The sequence below is a fragment of the Tauraco erythrolophus genome, chromosome 1, assembly GCF_009769465.1.
Source record: "Tauraco erythrolophus isolate bTauEry1 chromosome 1, bTauEry1.pri, whole genome shotgun sequence".
Taxonomy (NCBI): Eukaryota; Metazoa; Chordata; class Aves; order Musophagiformes; family Musophagidae; genus Tauraco; species Tauraco erythrolophus.
Window position 1 is genome coordinate 1,934,611 of NC_141465.1, and position 14,210 is coordinate 1,948,820.

Sequence of the window (14,210 nt, forward strand, 5' to 3'; positions counted from 1 at the left end):
CTATCACTCCACGCCCGTGTCCAAAGCCCCTCTCCAGCTTTCCTGTAGCCCCTTTAGGTACTGGAAGGTGCTGGAAGGTCTCCCTGGAGCCTTCTCTTCTCCAGGCTGAACAGCCCCAGCTCTCCCAGCCTGTCTCCATAGCAGAGGTGCTCCAGCCCTCGGATCATCTCCGTGGCCTCCTCTGGGCTACCTCCCACGAGGAAGACTGGGTGGTTTTAGCCACACCAGCACACAGGAGCGGACCGAGCTGCCTCACCGCGGTGTCTGGGCTGTTCTCACCTCCAAACAAAGCCGGGAGCCATGTGCGCCTCGGGGGCGGGTGGGGGGTGCGGGGGCAGCGCCCGCCGAGCGCCCCGGGGCAGCCGGACGGCGCAGGAGCGGGGCCGGTGGCCAGGGTTGCCCAGGAGGTGGCAACCGGGAGCCTCTTTACGGGACTGGAGCAAAGGTGGAGGGAGGCTCCCAGGAAAAAAAGGTGGCTGCCTTGAAGGTGGGTTTATTTGCCTGCCGGATGGGAAGTCTGTGACCAGCCCCTTGGAACTGGTAAAGGCAGTACGGCTTCTCCACCCACTCGCCTTGATCTTTCATCATCCCCGTGGGCCCGGCAGGGCGGTTGTGCAACGCGTGCGCTCCCGTCGGGAGGCTGCGGGAAAAAGCTCCATGCGCTGCCAGCGGCAGCCCGGGCGCGGAGGCCTGAGCCGGGAGAGCCAGCCGGGGCTGGCAGCCAGCCCCCCTCTCCAGCCGGCGTGGAGCTGAGGACCTGGAGCAGCGGGATGGGGGTCTCCGTCGGGCTTCTTCTCTTTTGGGCTCTCCTTCCTTCCGAGGTGCCTGGGAAAGAAGGTAGGCGCGGGGCCCCGCTCTGCCTGGACGGGTGGGTTTGGGTGGGCAGAGAGGGACCTCCGAGGGGCAGGGAGCAGGGCATGGTCCGCACGCGTGGGACCCGGGGCACCACGGCCTGCCCGGAGGGAGCTGGAAAGGAACTGGGGTGTCTGGGGAGGGCGGGGGGACGGGGGGACGGGGGCCAGGCACAAACCCCATCCAGCTCCTGGTGGCTCAGTGAACTGTGCCCAGGTATGTGCGCGTCGTTCCCCTCCCCAGTTGAAGCACAAATGCCCCGGCGTATCCAGTGATCCAAGAGAATTCTGCCTCTGTTTGCCTTAAACACAAGCGTTGCAGATAACAAGTTTAAACATAAACTCAGAAAGTTTCGCCCCCCCCCCTCCCCCCCCTCCGCCAACACCCCCGCAGTTTCCTCAGGAAGCCCTCTTGGGAGTTAACCCTTGTGAGCAAGAGGACAGTCATTTTTTTTGGAGGCTTGAAGGTGAGGCAGTCTGTTCCACCTACTCCAGTGCTGGAAGGCAGAGCTGAGTTTTACAGTTTCCTTTTCCACCTCTTCTCTTCCTTGCTTCCCTTCCCTGTTCAACTTAGTCCCTTTTATTAGGTGTAGCGATCTTTTTTTCTTCCATCTTGGCAGTTGCACGGTGGTTATGAAACATCTGGGGAATGGGAATTTTAACAGAGAGGTGAGGAAGAGTAAATCTCGGTTCTGTTCCCTACCTCCTCCTGCAGTTAATTCCTGCCAGAGACTTCTAGTCTCTTGTTTTGCACAGTGAGAGAGGTTGGGGCTTCTCCATCCCAAGGACAGCCCTCTCCTTTGCCGCTCCAGCCTCTGGATCAAGAGGACTTGAGTCCGAACTGACACTTCAGCCATGGGCTCACGATCTCTGCAAGTGCTGAGCACTCTTTTAAAGCATATTCTTGACAAGCACGTTTGTGTTAAAGATCCAGCTCCATGGATGCAGCTAGCAGACATCGTGGAGAAGGCCAGCCTAGGTGAGAAGTAATACAAGGTAGTGCCACACAGGCTCTGGTTTCCACAAGTGTGTGACCAGTAGTTGGCAGCAACACTCGGGGACTTCTCTGCCACCTTCTCGCCTATCTCAGCCATCTGATTTGGGCTGTGTCTGTCATCCACTCTTCCTTAACGTGGTGTCTATCAGGGAACAGCTCATTTCCCTGGCCTTCCCTCTTAGCTGAAGTCTTTCTTCTTTCTGGGGAGGCCTCCTCCCATGTGGCTGGACAGCCATGTGAGATTCCTAGCAGTGAGGCTGTGGAGCAAAGAGCTGGTAGCCCCCGAGTACTCGTATCCCCTGTGCTCTTGTAGTCCTGCCGACTCCTTCTTCCTTTCCTTGGAGAATCCCTGTTGTAGGTTTCACCTTGAGAGCTACTTCCTGAGAGTGGACTTCGTCCCCTTCAGTGTTCGAAGGAGGCTCTGCGAGGTTCCCATCCTGCCTGCTTCCGAGTTCCTTTTGCTTTGCTCTGCTAGAACTTGCCACGCAGCCCCTCTCACTTGCACATCACTGCTCCGGGCTTGAAGCGCGTGGGATAGATATTATCTGGGTGACGGTTCTGGAAGGACAGGCTACCTCACCCTGGGAGTTTCTGGAGCCAACAACACGAGAATAGTATCTCCAGCAGTGAGCCAGAGAGCAGGAGGGAAGCGAGCGAGGAGCCGTGTCTGGACAGGGAGGCTGTGGCTGGGAAGGTTTTGCCATATGACCACGCCGTGAACGTTGCAAACTTGCAAAACCTGGATTCCTGCTTTTCCCTTCTCCCAATCCTGAGAGGGTGTTGCAGAGGTGAGAACAGCAGTGCAATCCCTCTTATCTCTGATTCTGGGCTCACCGCCTGCTTCCTCATTCCACGGGACTCTGGCTGGTGTGCACTTTACACTCCATTACTTGTCGTTGGCAGGCAGTGTTTGCAGAGCAGTCGGGATGAGGGGGAGGAAATCTGCTTGTTTAAATGTCATTTAAATATCACCCCCTCTCCTACCTTTCACCCCCAAATTCTTTCCTGAGATGTGTAGCGATGACCCCTGTGAATACACCCGCAGGAATCTAAAAGGGAATTCAAGGAATGAATCTAAAAGGGAATTCAAGGAATTTTTCCTGTTTCCAAGCTGGGGCTGCAATGGGTGTACCAAAACCAGTAGGTAGTCTGTCTGTCTGTCTGTCTGTCTGTCCTGGCAGCACGGGCAGAGCCGAGGGCAGGCACGAAGCTGCGCATCCAGCAGTACGCCTTGCTCCAGCTCCTCTCCCTTCTCCCTGTTGGCCCAAGAAGCCATATATTTTTAATTTCTCTTCAGATCCAGACCTGAGGGCAAACTCTGATCCGGTTTTCAGATTTATTGGAGGGCTAAAAATGAACGTGCTGCTGAATTTCTCCTTTGCCACATGACTCCAGGAGCCAAGGCTCAACAGCACAGCCACGCAGGGCAATTATAGAATCATAGAATGGTTAGAGTTGGAAGGCACCTCAAAGATCATCTAGTTCCAACCCCCCTGCCATGGGCAGGGACACCCTCCACTACACCAGGTTGCCCAAAGCCTCATCCAGCCTGGCCTGGAACACTTCCAGGGATGGGGCAGCCACAGCTTCTCTGGGCAACCTGTGCCAGTGCCTCACCACCCTCTGAGTGAAAAATTTCTGCGAGAGGTGACAACGCTGTGCCTGGGAGCCGTTATTCTCTGGCTAAACCAGTTTTGGGGGGGAGGATGAAACGATTTCTGGGCCACCTTCAGATGGTGGACAGCCTAGGTCAGAGGTAGGGGGCTCAGCAGTTGGAGCAACTGGTGCATCTCATGGCTTTTGGGTGGCGTGACAGTGGGAAGTCCCTTTTGCAACTCCACACTGCCTCTGTGCTTTCTGGTTTCAAGCTCCTCTGGGTGACACTGATTGATCTTTTGTGTTGGTAATTTATTTCGTGCCTGCCCCTTCATCCGTTTGGTCCGCTGCCTTCCCATTCCAAGGAGAGATGTGTTCAGCTGCTAATGACACATTCCCATTTCAATAGGCTTCAGCCTCCTGCTCCCATTTTGGGGCATCTTTAGGAAGGAGAAGTTTGTCAGGGTTGCATTTTTTGGATGTATGTGTGTGTTACTTGAGAGGAGGGTGGAAGGGGAGGGAGTCTCACCTATGAGGAAAACCTTTTAACTCCCCAGCTAGCTGCACTGTCTTGTGTCTTCCCATCCTTCCTCTAGCCATGCTTATTGAAGGTAAAATCCTTCAATATAATCCTTCAATAGGCAAAATCCTTCAATAATCCTTCAATATATCCTTCAATATATTCTTCAATCCTATAATAATCCTTCAATAGGTAAAATCCTACAAAGGATGTAGGGTGTAGGCTGAGTGACAAAGTGGAGGCTTTGTCTTCTGTGACAAAATGGGGGGGATGAAGCCATTCCATGGGCTATAAGAGTTGGGTCACTGATTTATTTTTTTTTTTCCCCTTCTTCTGGTTTTCAGTGGATCTTCTTGACACAAGCACTGCACAGGGTGAACTGGGCTGGCTTCCAGACCCTCCAGAAGTAGGGGTGAGTACGCACGTTCAAGGAAGGGGAGCCACTGGGAGTACTACATGATGGAAATACGTAATCCAAGTTGAAATTTCACCCTGCCTCACAGAATCAGGCTTCTTCTGCAGCTCCACTCTCTCCTGGACATTGTGTGCTTTTTAAGTCTCTCTCCCTTGCAGCCCCTTCACCTTTGCAGCCTCACCCACTAGCCAGCTGTTTGAGGACTGATGCCTTACTGACTTCCAGTTGCCCTTCAGATGCCCGTTGACTTCCAGTAGCTCTCCATGATTAAACATGTCCTTGAAATATATTGCTTCCATGAAGTAATAAAACAATGGAGAAAAAGGGAAAAAATCAAATAATCACCCAGTTTTTCATCCTAACATGTTGCAGATACATCTTATGTCTCCTTTTCTGGGCAAATAGCCACGGCAGAAGTATTTCTGTCTCCAAGTCTCTTAAGAATTTAGAATCTTTGTCTGTTTAAGGATGTTCTGGGTTGGTTTTTTTTTTTTGCTCTTGAGCACTAAATTGAATGATTCAGTTACAATTTTTTTTTTTTTAGTTGATAGAAGTGCTTCAAAATTTACTCCTGAAACCACTGCAGAATTGGACCAGCTGAGCTCTCAGCTATTTTTGCACAAGTGCAGCTATTTTGTGTGAAGTGCAGCTGAGCAGTTCCTCTGGCTCCTGGTAGTCTTGCTGGGTGAACTGGAGCCAGACAGTGAGGTTCTCCTGTACTGGCATAACTGCATTTGTTTCAATCGTGCAGCTGTTTTGATTATTATTATTATTGGTATACCCTACTCAAAACAGGTGCCCTGGTGAGACATACATGTAGATTGTGTTTTGCCCATTGTTGTCCCCATGCACTGCTTGTGTGGTAATTTTCACCAATTCTAGGCTCCAGGCGTGTTCAGGATGAAGTCTGCCTCTCGAAGAGATACATATATTTAAAATATATTAGTTGTAACTGGGAATTGTGGAAGATGCTGGAAAACACGGCCAGAGAGCATTCTAAACTAATACATCAGGATGCTGATGACTGAGAAACTTACAGAGGATGAAGAACAGATTGATTTGACTTCTGATGTGCAACTCTTTTGCGGGGATTTGTCTAATTACATCAATTCTCGTTAACTGTTAGGTGGAAGGCTGACAAATTGCCACAAGCAAAAAGGGAACAATGGGTAATTCTCTTGGAATCAGAACTTGGAACAACTGTTTCTGAAACCATCTTCCAAAACGAAGAAGTAAATATGTTTGAAAAAGAACTGAGGTTCTTTTAATTAACTTAATTCTTTCTTTAACATTAAAAATGTTAATCCAGAACATTTTTTTTGACACAAAAGAGCTGAGATTAATACGGAATAGTCTGACTAGCTTGATTAGCAACATGCTGGAAACATCTGAGCTGTATTGCATACAGAGTTGAAGGGCATATTTCTTGTGACACTGCTGCTTGTACCTGACCTCAGATGCCAGAGATCTCCCATCTGTGAGCTGGATTTGTGTCAATATGCTTATCACACGGAGGAGGAATTTGCAGTGAGGAATTTTCATGCTTTATACGGACGAGGTCTCCGAGGCATAGCTCAGAAGAGGTTGGATAGTTCTGCGCAGGCAGAATCACACCTTTGTTTTCTCCTCACTTTTAGCCACTGACAATGGGTGAGGTCATCATGTGTGATAATTTCGTGGTCAAATTTGGTCTGTAGCCAGCATAGACAACGCTTCTCTTAACACATGGTCAGCCTAAGAACACTTGAGCTGTAAACCAGGCAGTTGTGGGCAGCATGGGTCATTTTTCTGGACTCCTGGAGTGCATTAACTGGCAGTGGGATGTTGCCTAAGCTTAAAGGTGGTCTTTAAGTGAAGGTGTCTGTGCTCTCAGTAAAGTGTCTGGAGAAGTTTGTTTGCTAAGAGGTTTCTGCTAGCTTGCTTTGTAATGGCTCTTTAGAAAGGGTTTCATTCATTTGAGGCTACTATTGGAAAATAAGCCCTTAAAAAGGCAGACTGTAGCTCCTGTAATCACTTTATCTTCCTTCCCACCTCCCCATCATCTAACAAATTCCTCAATACTTTTTTTGTCTCTGAACTTTTGAGATAGCAATACCAGTTGGGCATGGAGAGGTGTTATAGATCCCCATCTTTCAGCATGTGTTACAGAGCTGATGGTGATCACTTTGAAGGCGTGAGAAGTCCAGAATTTACTTGCTCTGACATTTCTGTTAAAGCTCCTCATGCTGCAAAAACAGCATGGCTACTTAAACTGGTTTCAGAAATCACCGAAAACTGTCCAAAAAGGACTTCTCAAATCCCATCATGAACAAATTTCAGTTACTGGGCATAGTAGCATCGCCTCTTGGCAGCTTATAAAAATAACAGTGCAAAAAGTTATTTATCTCTGTTTTGCTTTCAAGTATAATTGCATCAGCTTTCAACAGATGATGATGAGGAGGAGCCATGTTGTCCTCTTGCATTTTTAGCCCAGGCACAAAAGGCCCTCCCAGTTTCACCTGGTTCAATGCTTTGAGCTCTGTAATATCTAGTCCAAAAGATTTTGTGTATCAGTTTATGTGGGCCTGTGATACAACTTATTGGGCAATCTGCTGTTTGTCTTTAGTTGCTATGATTATTTCACCCCTAGCTTGTGGACTTATCTCGGAATTTTCCTTTTATCCACTTTTTCCAGTTTCTTTTTTGTCTTTGTGGATAGTATTTGCATAACCCAGTGATGCTTTCATGAATATATGTGACTACTTGAGTTCTTAGTCATTTGTACTGTAGGATGCTGCATACTGGGCTTCTCAATATGACTTTGTGTCTCTGTGCTGTCGAATGGATTGTAAATTAAACATATTTTATTCTTTTTTAGTTGGTATGTTTTCTTGGGAGGCATGCTTTCACCAGTTCTACAGCTGTCTGCTTGTAAAAGAATCCTTTTTCCCAGTAACTTTGTTTTTAAATTGAATATCTATTATTTCAGAAATCACAGGAGCTCTGCTGCTGCCACTAATTGCCAAATCATGTCCTATTTATTACACATTAAAGGTTCAGCAATGCTGAGTTCTCAACTGGTAGCTGGTTTATGGAGCTTATTTTTCCTAAATGATATTCCTGCATGGATCATAGTATTACTAAACTTTTCATATTATTTTCATAATTTTCTTTCTAGGCTGCCGTTGTTCTCAGTCTCCTATGCACGGTGAGGTGGAGGACATCTGCCTACTCCATACTCTTGCTTGCTTCTACACATGCTTCAGAGTGTTGCTATCAAACTTTCTGCCAGGTCTCTCAGTGTGCATGGCACCTCTTCTGCTCAACTTTTCCAAAGTCTACCTTCACACAGGACTAAGGATGTGCATTCAATCCCAGTGACCTAATGTATCCCTATTTATGGATAGCCACTAACTGCAACTATTGTGGCTCCAAAACCACTGGAAAAACTTGGGAAATTATGTAATTCTTGTGTAGTTCTGTTTCACAGGAGGTCTGGTTATGAACACAGCAGCTGCTAAAGCTATGTGAATGCAATATAAGTAAGCCAGTGCTCAGATTTATTTTTATTTACACCGTTACTTTCCTATTAAATCCCAGGCATTGTACAAATTCTACACTGCTCAATTATTGTCTTTAGGTAATAGTCTAGATCAAGTCTCAGCAACTTTTATATCACTGACCACATGACAATGTTCACATGCCTTCAGGTTCTAGCAAGGCAAGGTGGTGTTCCACCAGGCTAAGAGGTCCCAGATGGTAATAACAGCTCATGATGGCTGGTTTCTGTTTCCACCACTTCTGCTCCTTCCTGAGCATGAAGGAAATAGTGTTGTGGGCCACACAGCCTTCAGCCTGGAAGTTATTCCAGCACACCACTCCTATTTCATTAAACCAGGGCAGTTCACTTTTAATCAGACTCCTTGGTGTCTTAGTCTTGCTTAGAATGAGTCTCAACCAGTCAGCTTTTTGTAGCATCTGAAGGTGGTGTGAGAAATAGCCATCAGAACTGCTATTGTGTGCATCTCTTCCCACTGCTGTTGGCAGTGCATGTCCTTTAAGATCGAACTCAAAGGGTTGTCATCTCCTCTAAACCTGGGATCGAGTGGCAGTATATACCTCAGCCTGCTCTCAGTGTCAGGCATAGGGGATTAGCTCTTCCAAGTGCACAGGATCCGTATAGAAATCAGGGACAAATGCCTACTAAGCCAACAACTAACTGGCAATGGGAACAGCTCTGGCTTCGGGGTCATATCCTGACATGCCCCGCTGCTGTTGGGACGTGGACTGCTGGAGATATTTGTCAATGATATTCTGTTAAGTGAAAATTAGTTACTTTGTGTGGATTTGGGAGAGAAGGAAAAAAAATGTTATGCATAGCCGGATATACTTTACTCAGAGGGGTGAGAGAGGGGAGTGAAAAAAATGAGATGAGAGGAAGTAAAGTGTAAATTAATTACTGTAGGCCAGATTGCATGAGCCACCAACCCAGGACGAGGTCACTGCCACAGACCCAAGTAGCAATCTTAGCTCACGCGTGGTGTTGTGACCCGAAGAGCAGAAAAGACCACGTTCTGAGCCAAAGAGAAGATGCTGTACAACCATGATGTTCATCACCACGGCTGCTCGGGGGCTACAGCGATGACAGCACGGTTGCCTAGCAGCTTCAGGAAGCTGATCCAACCTTTTCTAGCTGTTGCATGAGGGTGTACAAGGTTCACTGAACTTCCTCATGTCAACGCAAAAGCACCACAAGTCAGCTGGGGCTTTGAGATGAGTCCTGTAGGAAGGTTCTCCGAGAAGACTTAACAGGCTATTTAAAGTAAAAAACAACTTTTCTTGTAATGCCAACCAAAATACTGGTGAGTTTGCAGGAAGGCAGGCTAGGAAGGAAAGGCTTTGTATCTTTTATTGCCTGCTATGTCCTTGCTGGGGGGATCTATGCTTTGGAGAGTGATTCTTTCTATCTCAGGGGCAGAGTTGCAGTAGATGTGCTCATTCCCTCTGCTTTCTTGAAGGGCTATTTCCACTGCTTCTAAGGCCTAGTTCCTGGCTGCCCTGTGCTTGACCTGGAGCCTGCCAGCTCCTCGCTGTGACTTTCATGCCACCATCTCCTGCAGCTTCTTTCCTCCAGACAGGTTTGATCATCTCAAAGAAAAGGCACAATTATCCTTTCCCTCTGTGGCATCCCACCCAGTCTGTTGTTCATCTTTAAAAGGAACCTATGCAATCAGAGCAAGTATTACCCATCACCATCAAGACTCATTTCCCAGGTTCTCTGTAAATACTGGAAGTATACCTGACACACCATACCAAGCCCTTTGCCATGGAAAAAAAAAATCACCTACAAAAAAAACCCACAAACATTTCCAATGGATCCTATGCAATGTACAACATAGTGTAGAAATAACGTGAGAGCTAACGTTTGCTTTATTGGTAATACAACTTTCACCATGAATTCTGAACTCTTTAAATGCACCATCTGATTTTCCACTCCTGTCCTTTTTGTAGTTACTGATACTGATAGTAGGTGTCAGTAAAATGGGTATATAAGAAACAAGTGTTCCAAAATACCTGGGAGAAATGTTGGAGTAGAGAATCACTATCCATCAGCTAGTAGCATCTGTTGTGACCAGCACTGTTTTCATGCAAGACCTTAATGTGGCCAGACAGTTCAGAGAATAAGCAGACAGCAGAACCTGGGTTTGATAAACAGGTTCTGTAATCGATACGCTGGAGCTCCGTGGCTCACATGACCACCTTATCTTCCCATAAGAACCTGGGTACAAATTAAATCAGAAGGAGATGGGTGGGATGGAGACCTGTGTGCTAGTGCCCTAAAGGACAAGTAATTACGTAATGCAGTCGCTTCTCCCAGCAAATAATCAATGGATCATTGTGGGGATAAAATATATCATCTCACCCAGAAAGATACTGTAGACCTTCCAGCAGCTTTCCAGTACCTGAAGGGGCTACAGGAAAGCTGCAGAGGGGCTTTTTATTTACAAGGGTGTGTAGTGGTAGGACAAGGGGCAATGGCTTTAAACTGAAAGAGGGCAGATTTAGATTAGATACAAGGAAGAATTTTTTTGCACTGAGGGTGGTGAGGCACTGGCACAGGTTGCCCAGAGAAGCTGTGGCTGCCCCGTCCCTGGAAGTGTTCCAGGCCAGGTTGGATGAGGCTTTGGGCAACCTGGTGTAGTGGAGGGTGTCCCTGCCCATGAGCAGGGGGGTTGGAACTGGATGGTCTTTGAGGTCCCTTCCAACCCAAACCATTCTATGGTTCTGTGATTCATGGATTAAAACGGCACTCTGAATTCTGTTGCAAATTAAATGGGAAAGATATGCACTTGCCAAGCACAGGTGCACTGCACCTGATGTTTTCATCTTAGTCCAGCTCTCTAACCCAAAGTTAAACAAGTTATTGGTTTCAGTGAACTCCTGTCTTTTCCAGTGGAGATATGCATCTTAGTTTAGTAACTTTAAGCCTGTTGGCAAGATGCTTGACTTGTAGTTGCCTTCTGAAAGTCTCTTAAAAGTACTGCTGTGCCTTTCCCCAGGGGCTGCAGGCCACGGGTTGGAAGCCACTGTGCTAAGTGAATGTGAAGGCGAACGAAATATAGGTCCCAGCAGGCAGGCTGTCATCTGAAAGGAGACAGGGCAAGTCCCTAGCAAGCTGGAGATGGAGACAGTGTCACTGTTACGAGCCATGAGCTCTTCTGACTCCAGTCTGAGCCTAAGGATTTGCAGTACTGTCACAGTCTGCTGCCTCTGTCACTGGTAGCTTACCTCTTTGTTAGCAAGGATGAAATTTGTGTTTGTCATCATAAAAAGTGTGTTGTGGGTTTTTTTCCACATAAAAAAGACTAAAACCATGAGACCACGCCATTGATGCCTGCAGAGCCTGAGACTGGCTCCAAGAAGACATAGGAACTGTCTCAGTTTGTTTCCATGTTAGACGTCATCGCAGATCCTAGGAGGAGCAGCCCACTGATGGATGGAGGAGTCACAGCTTGCCCTGGGTAGGCTCCTTGACGCAGACCTAACCTAGAGAAGACTCATTCATACAAAAAGCAGAGTGAGCCTTCCTCAGACGTCAGAGCTCCAACTGCATCATCGATTCAGAGTCCATCAAGGCAGATATTAAAAGGCGCCCACGTTATCTTATACCTAGGTTATCTTATCTTTGGATCTTTACTCACAAGGCAGGCCAAACCAATCCTGTTTACTACAAGCACCTACTGGCGCCCTTCCAGCTTGTCACCGAAGTCGTTCTGAATGGCCCTCATGAAGACAGCTGGTCTCCACCACTGCTTTCCCTATGTCGGATCCCATCTAGCAATGGGAGGAAAGTCACCTTCTTTTTGCCTAAATTTGCAGTGTCCTGAGGTTATTGAGACAGTACTTTTGCTTTAAGGTTTTCATTCACTTAACACTAATTGTTGTGCTGGAATCATTTTGCTCTGTATCGTACCACCAGACCAAGACTTTCAAGAACAAATCTCTGGAACTAAGTGCCTGTATACGGGTTCCTGAGAAGTACAGAACACCCTTTTGTTCTCAAATCTGATGAATACATCCTTATTTTGACTTTTTAGAAAGTCAAGCTGCTAATTTATGGCCCTCTCTGGAATGTATTGGCTTTTGTTTTCTTAGCAACTTTTTAAGAATTCTAAAAGGTTTTCAAAGCTTAAAGACTAGTTTAAAGACAGTTTAAACTTAACAAAGAATTTAAACTGAAAAGAATTTAAAAGAAGTTTTAAAGAATAAAATTTAAAGAGTTTAAGAACTGTTTAGCTTGCTTGGAGCAGGGAATTGGACTACACGATCTCCAAGGGTCCTTTCCAACCTGTGTCTTTCTGTGATTCTGAGTCTCGTGTGAAATTGTTCCGTAGCATCATAAAATCACAGCTCACTCACTGCTAAAATGAGGAAGTCTGACTCCCACTGACCCCCACTTCTCCTGGAAGAACGTTTCCCATCCCATGGCCAAGCTGATGACTGGAATAAGGATACAGTTCTGGAATTAAATGGGTAGGAAGTTGTATTATCAAAGGAGGTAGATTCAATGTCATTGGCAGACAAACTGGAGGGCCAAGTAATCCATATTGATCGAGCCAGACTTTACCACACATGTTCATTAAGAACATGACATTAAAAATCCGAGGCATACATTTTGATTTCGCAGGGGGTTCTTTGAGGATGTCAGACAGTTGCTTAGCAACTTACGGACTCATCACCCTTTCATTAAGTGTTGTACGTAACAGTTTTCCTCTACTACTTTGAATTTAAAAGCCTCACTGAATAATTGAAAGAAGTCACAAGCATATTCCACAGTAGTTCTGTGTTGTTAGCATAAATAATATCCTCATTTTACTTCCTTTACCCATCAGCAGCAGTCGAGAAAAACCAAGTCTGACTCCCTTCTTATTTCTTTGCACCACTCTGCATAGTCAGTGCTGAGCATCTTTGCCCTGAAGAGCTCAGTCTGGAAGAAGCTGGGCTGAGATGAGCAAAGAAATATGGGAGTTAGCAGCTGGATTTTTTCCAGCAGTAGAGTTTAAAGGAAAATTTTCTGCTAGAGTTGTCACTATTGAAAACGAAATTTTGTTCCTGTATCACTTCAGTTTCGAAAATGGTATATTCAAGACGTGCATCCCAACAGCTCATGTCTTTTGGTGAGAGGTGTCTGTGGCATTGCCCTAGGACAGGCTGCTCATGGAAACTTGTCCAACTCTCAGCCTTCAAATGCAATTACGCGTTTCCCATCGGCTTGGTGGAGGCAGAAACTCATGGAAGAATGCTTCTGAAAGGCAGTGCTAACATTGGCAGCTTCTTATGAAAGCTACTTTGCTCTTCTTCTCCTTTCTGATGTCTTTTCTTCTATTTCTACGTCCTCCAGGATGTGTTGTAAATTCAGTTCTGCGGCATTTTCCAGAAGTTTTTCAATGGAATGGTGCAAGGGGTGATTAAGTGATGGCCCCTTCTGGTTGTTCAACTGATGAGCCTGTTTCTCTCTTGCTGTTCTAAGTCCTTTGGTCCTTTGACCTCCAGCGAGTGAACTAAGTGTAAATCCTGTGTGGTGCAGGTATATGGCAGCTGGATCAGATTAAGAGGGTGGGGTAACGCTGGAGATTAATTACACGGAGAAAAAAGGAACAAGAAGGGACACATAGATACCATCTGCAGAACTTCCTGGGAGGAGACTGCTAGTATGCACTTAGGCAAATGGCTGAAATCAGCCAGATATGAGCTTGTCCTATCATCAGGGCTTGCTAGCGTGGAGAAAGCACTCCGATATTTTTCGGAGTGGGGCTGCATAGGAGGTAGGCTCCAAGCCATGGCATGAAAGCAGAGCTGCCTTTGGCACCGTGGGGGTCCGTATCTGGTAGCCCACCTGCAGAGTGACCTGGTCTGTGGGACTGGGAGCTAGGAGAGAGGCTGCAGGGTTGTGCTGGGAGGACAGGAGGTGGTGGTGCTGGAGAAACGTGTGTCTCACGCTCAGACCATGAGACTTGACAAGCCTGGAGTAATGGAGACACTGAGGCCTTGTTTAAATTGCATCTTAACCTGGGGTGCATTTAAAACCAAGATGCTTAAACTTGTGCCAGTACCTATGTGGGCACTTGCTTCAATTTAATTTGATTAAACATTTAAAGCATAATGAGAAAGGCGGTCTTAGCACGGGTGGAAAAAGGATCTAAGTTATTTTCCCTGTGGACAAAACCTTGCTTTCCAAGTTCTCAGTTCTCATGTGCAACTTACTCAAAAGTGAATATTCTTTGCATTTTGTATCTGACCTGTGGTAAGGGAACAAAACTAGAACCACATAAAATTCAACAAAAGTGCATG

The 14,210-nt window shown here is 46.6% G+C and overlaps 1 protein-coding gene across 1 annotated transcript in view; it reads left to right on the forward strand.

Moving 5' to 3' along the window:
* Positions 1–770: 770 nt before the first annotated feature.
* The window catches only part of EPHA1 (EPH receptor A1), a 33,234-nt gene continuing 19,794 nt past the window's right edge, over positions 771–14,210 (forward strand). The window contains exons 1-2 of the mRNA XM_086614642.1: positions 771–837; positions 4,309–4,376. Coding sequence (XP_086470768.1) covers positions 771–837; positions 4,309–4,376 — 135 coding nt within the window. The remainder of the gene's footprint in view (positions 838–4,308; positions 4,377–14,210) is intronic.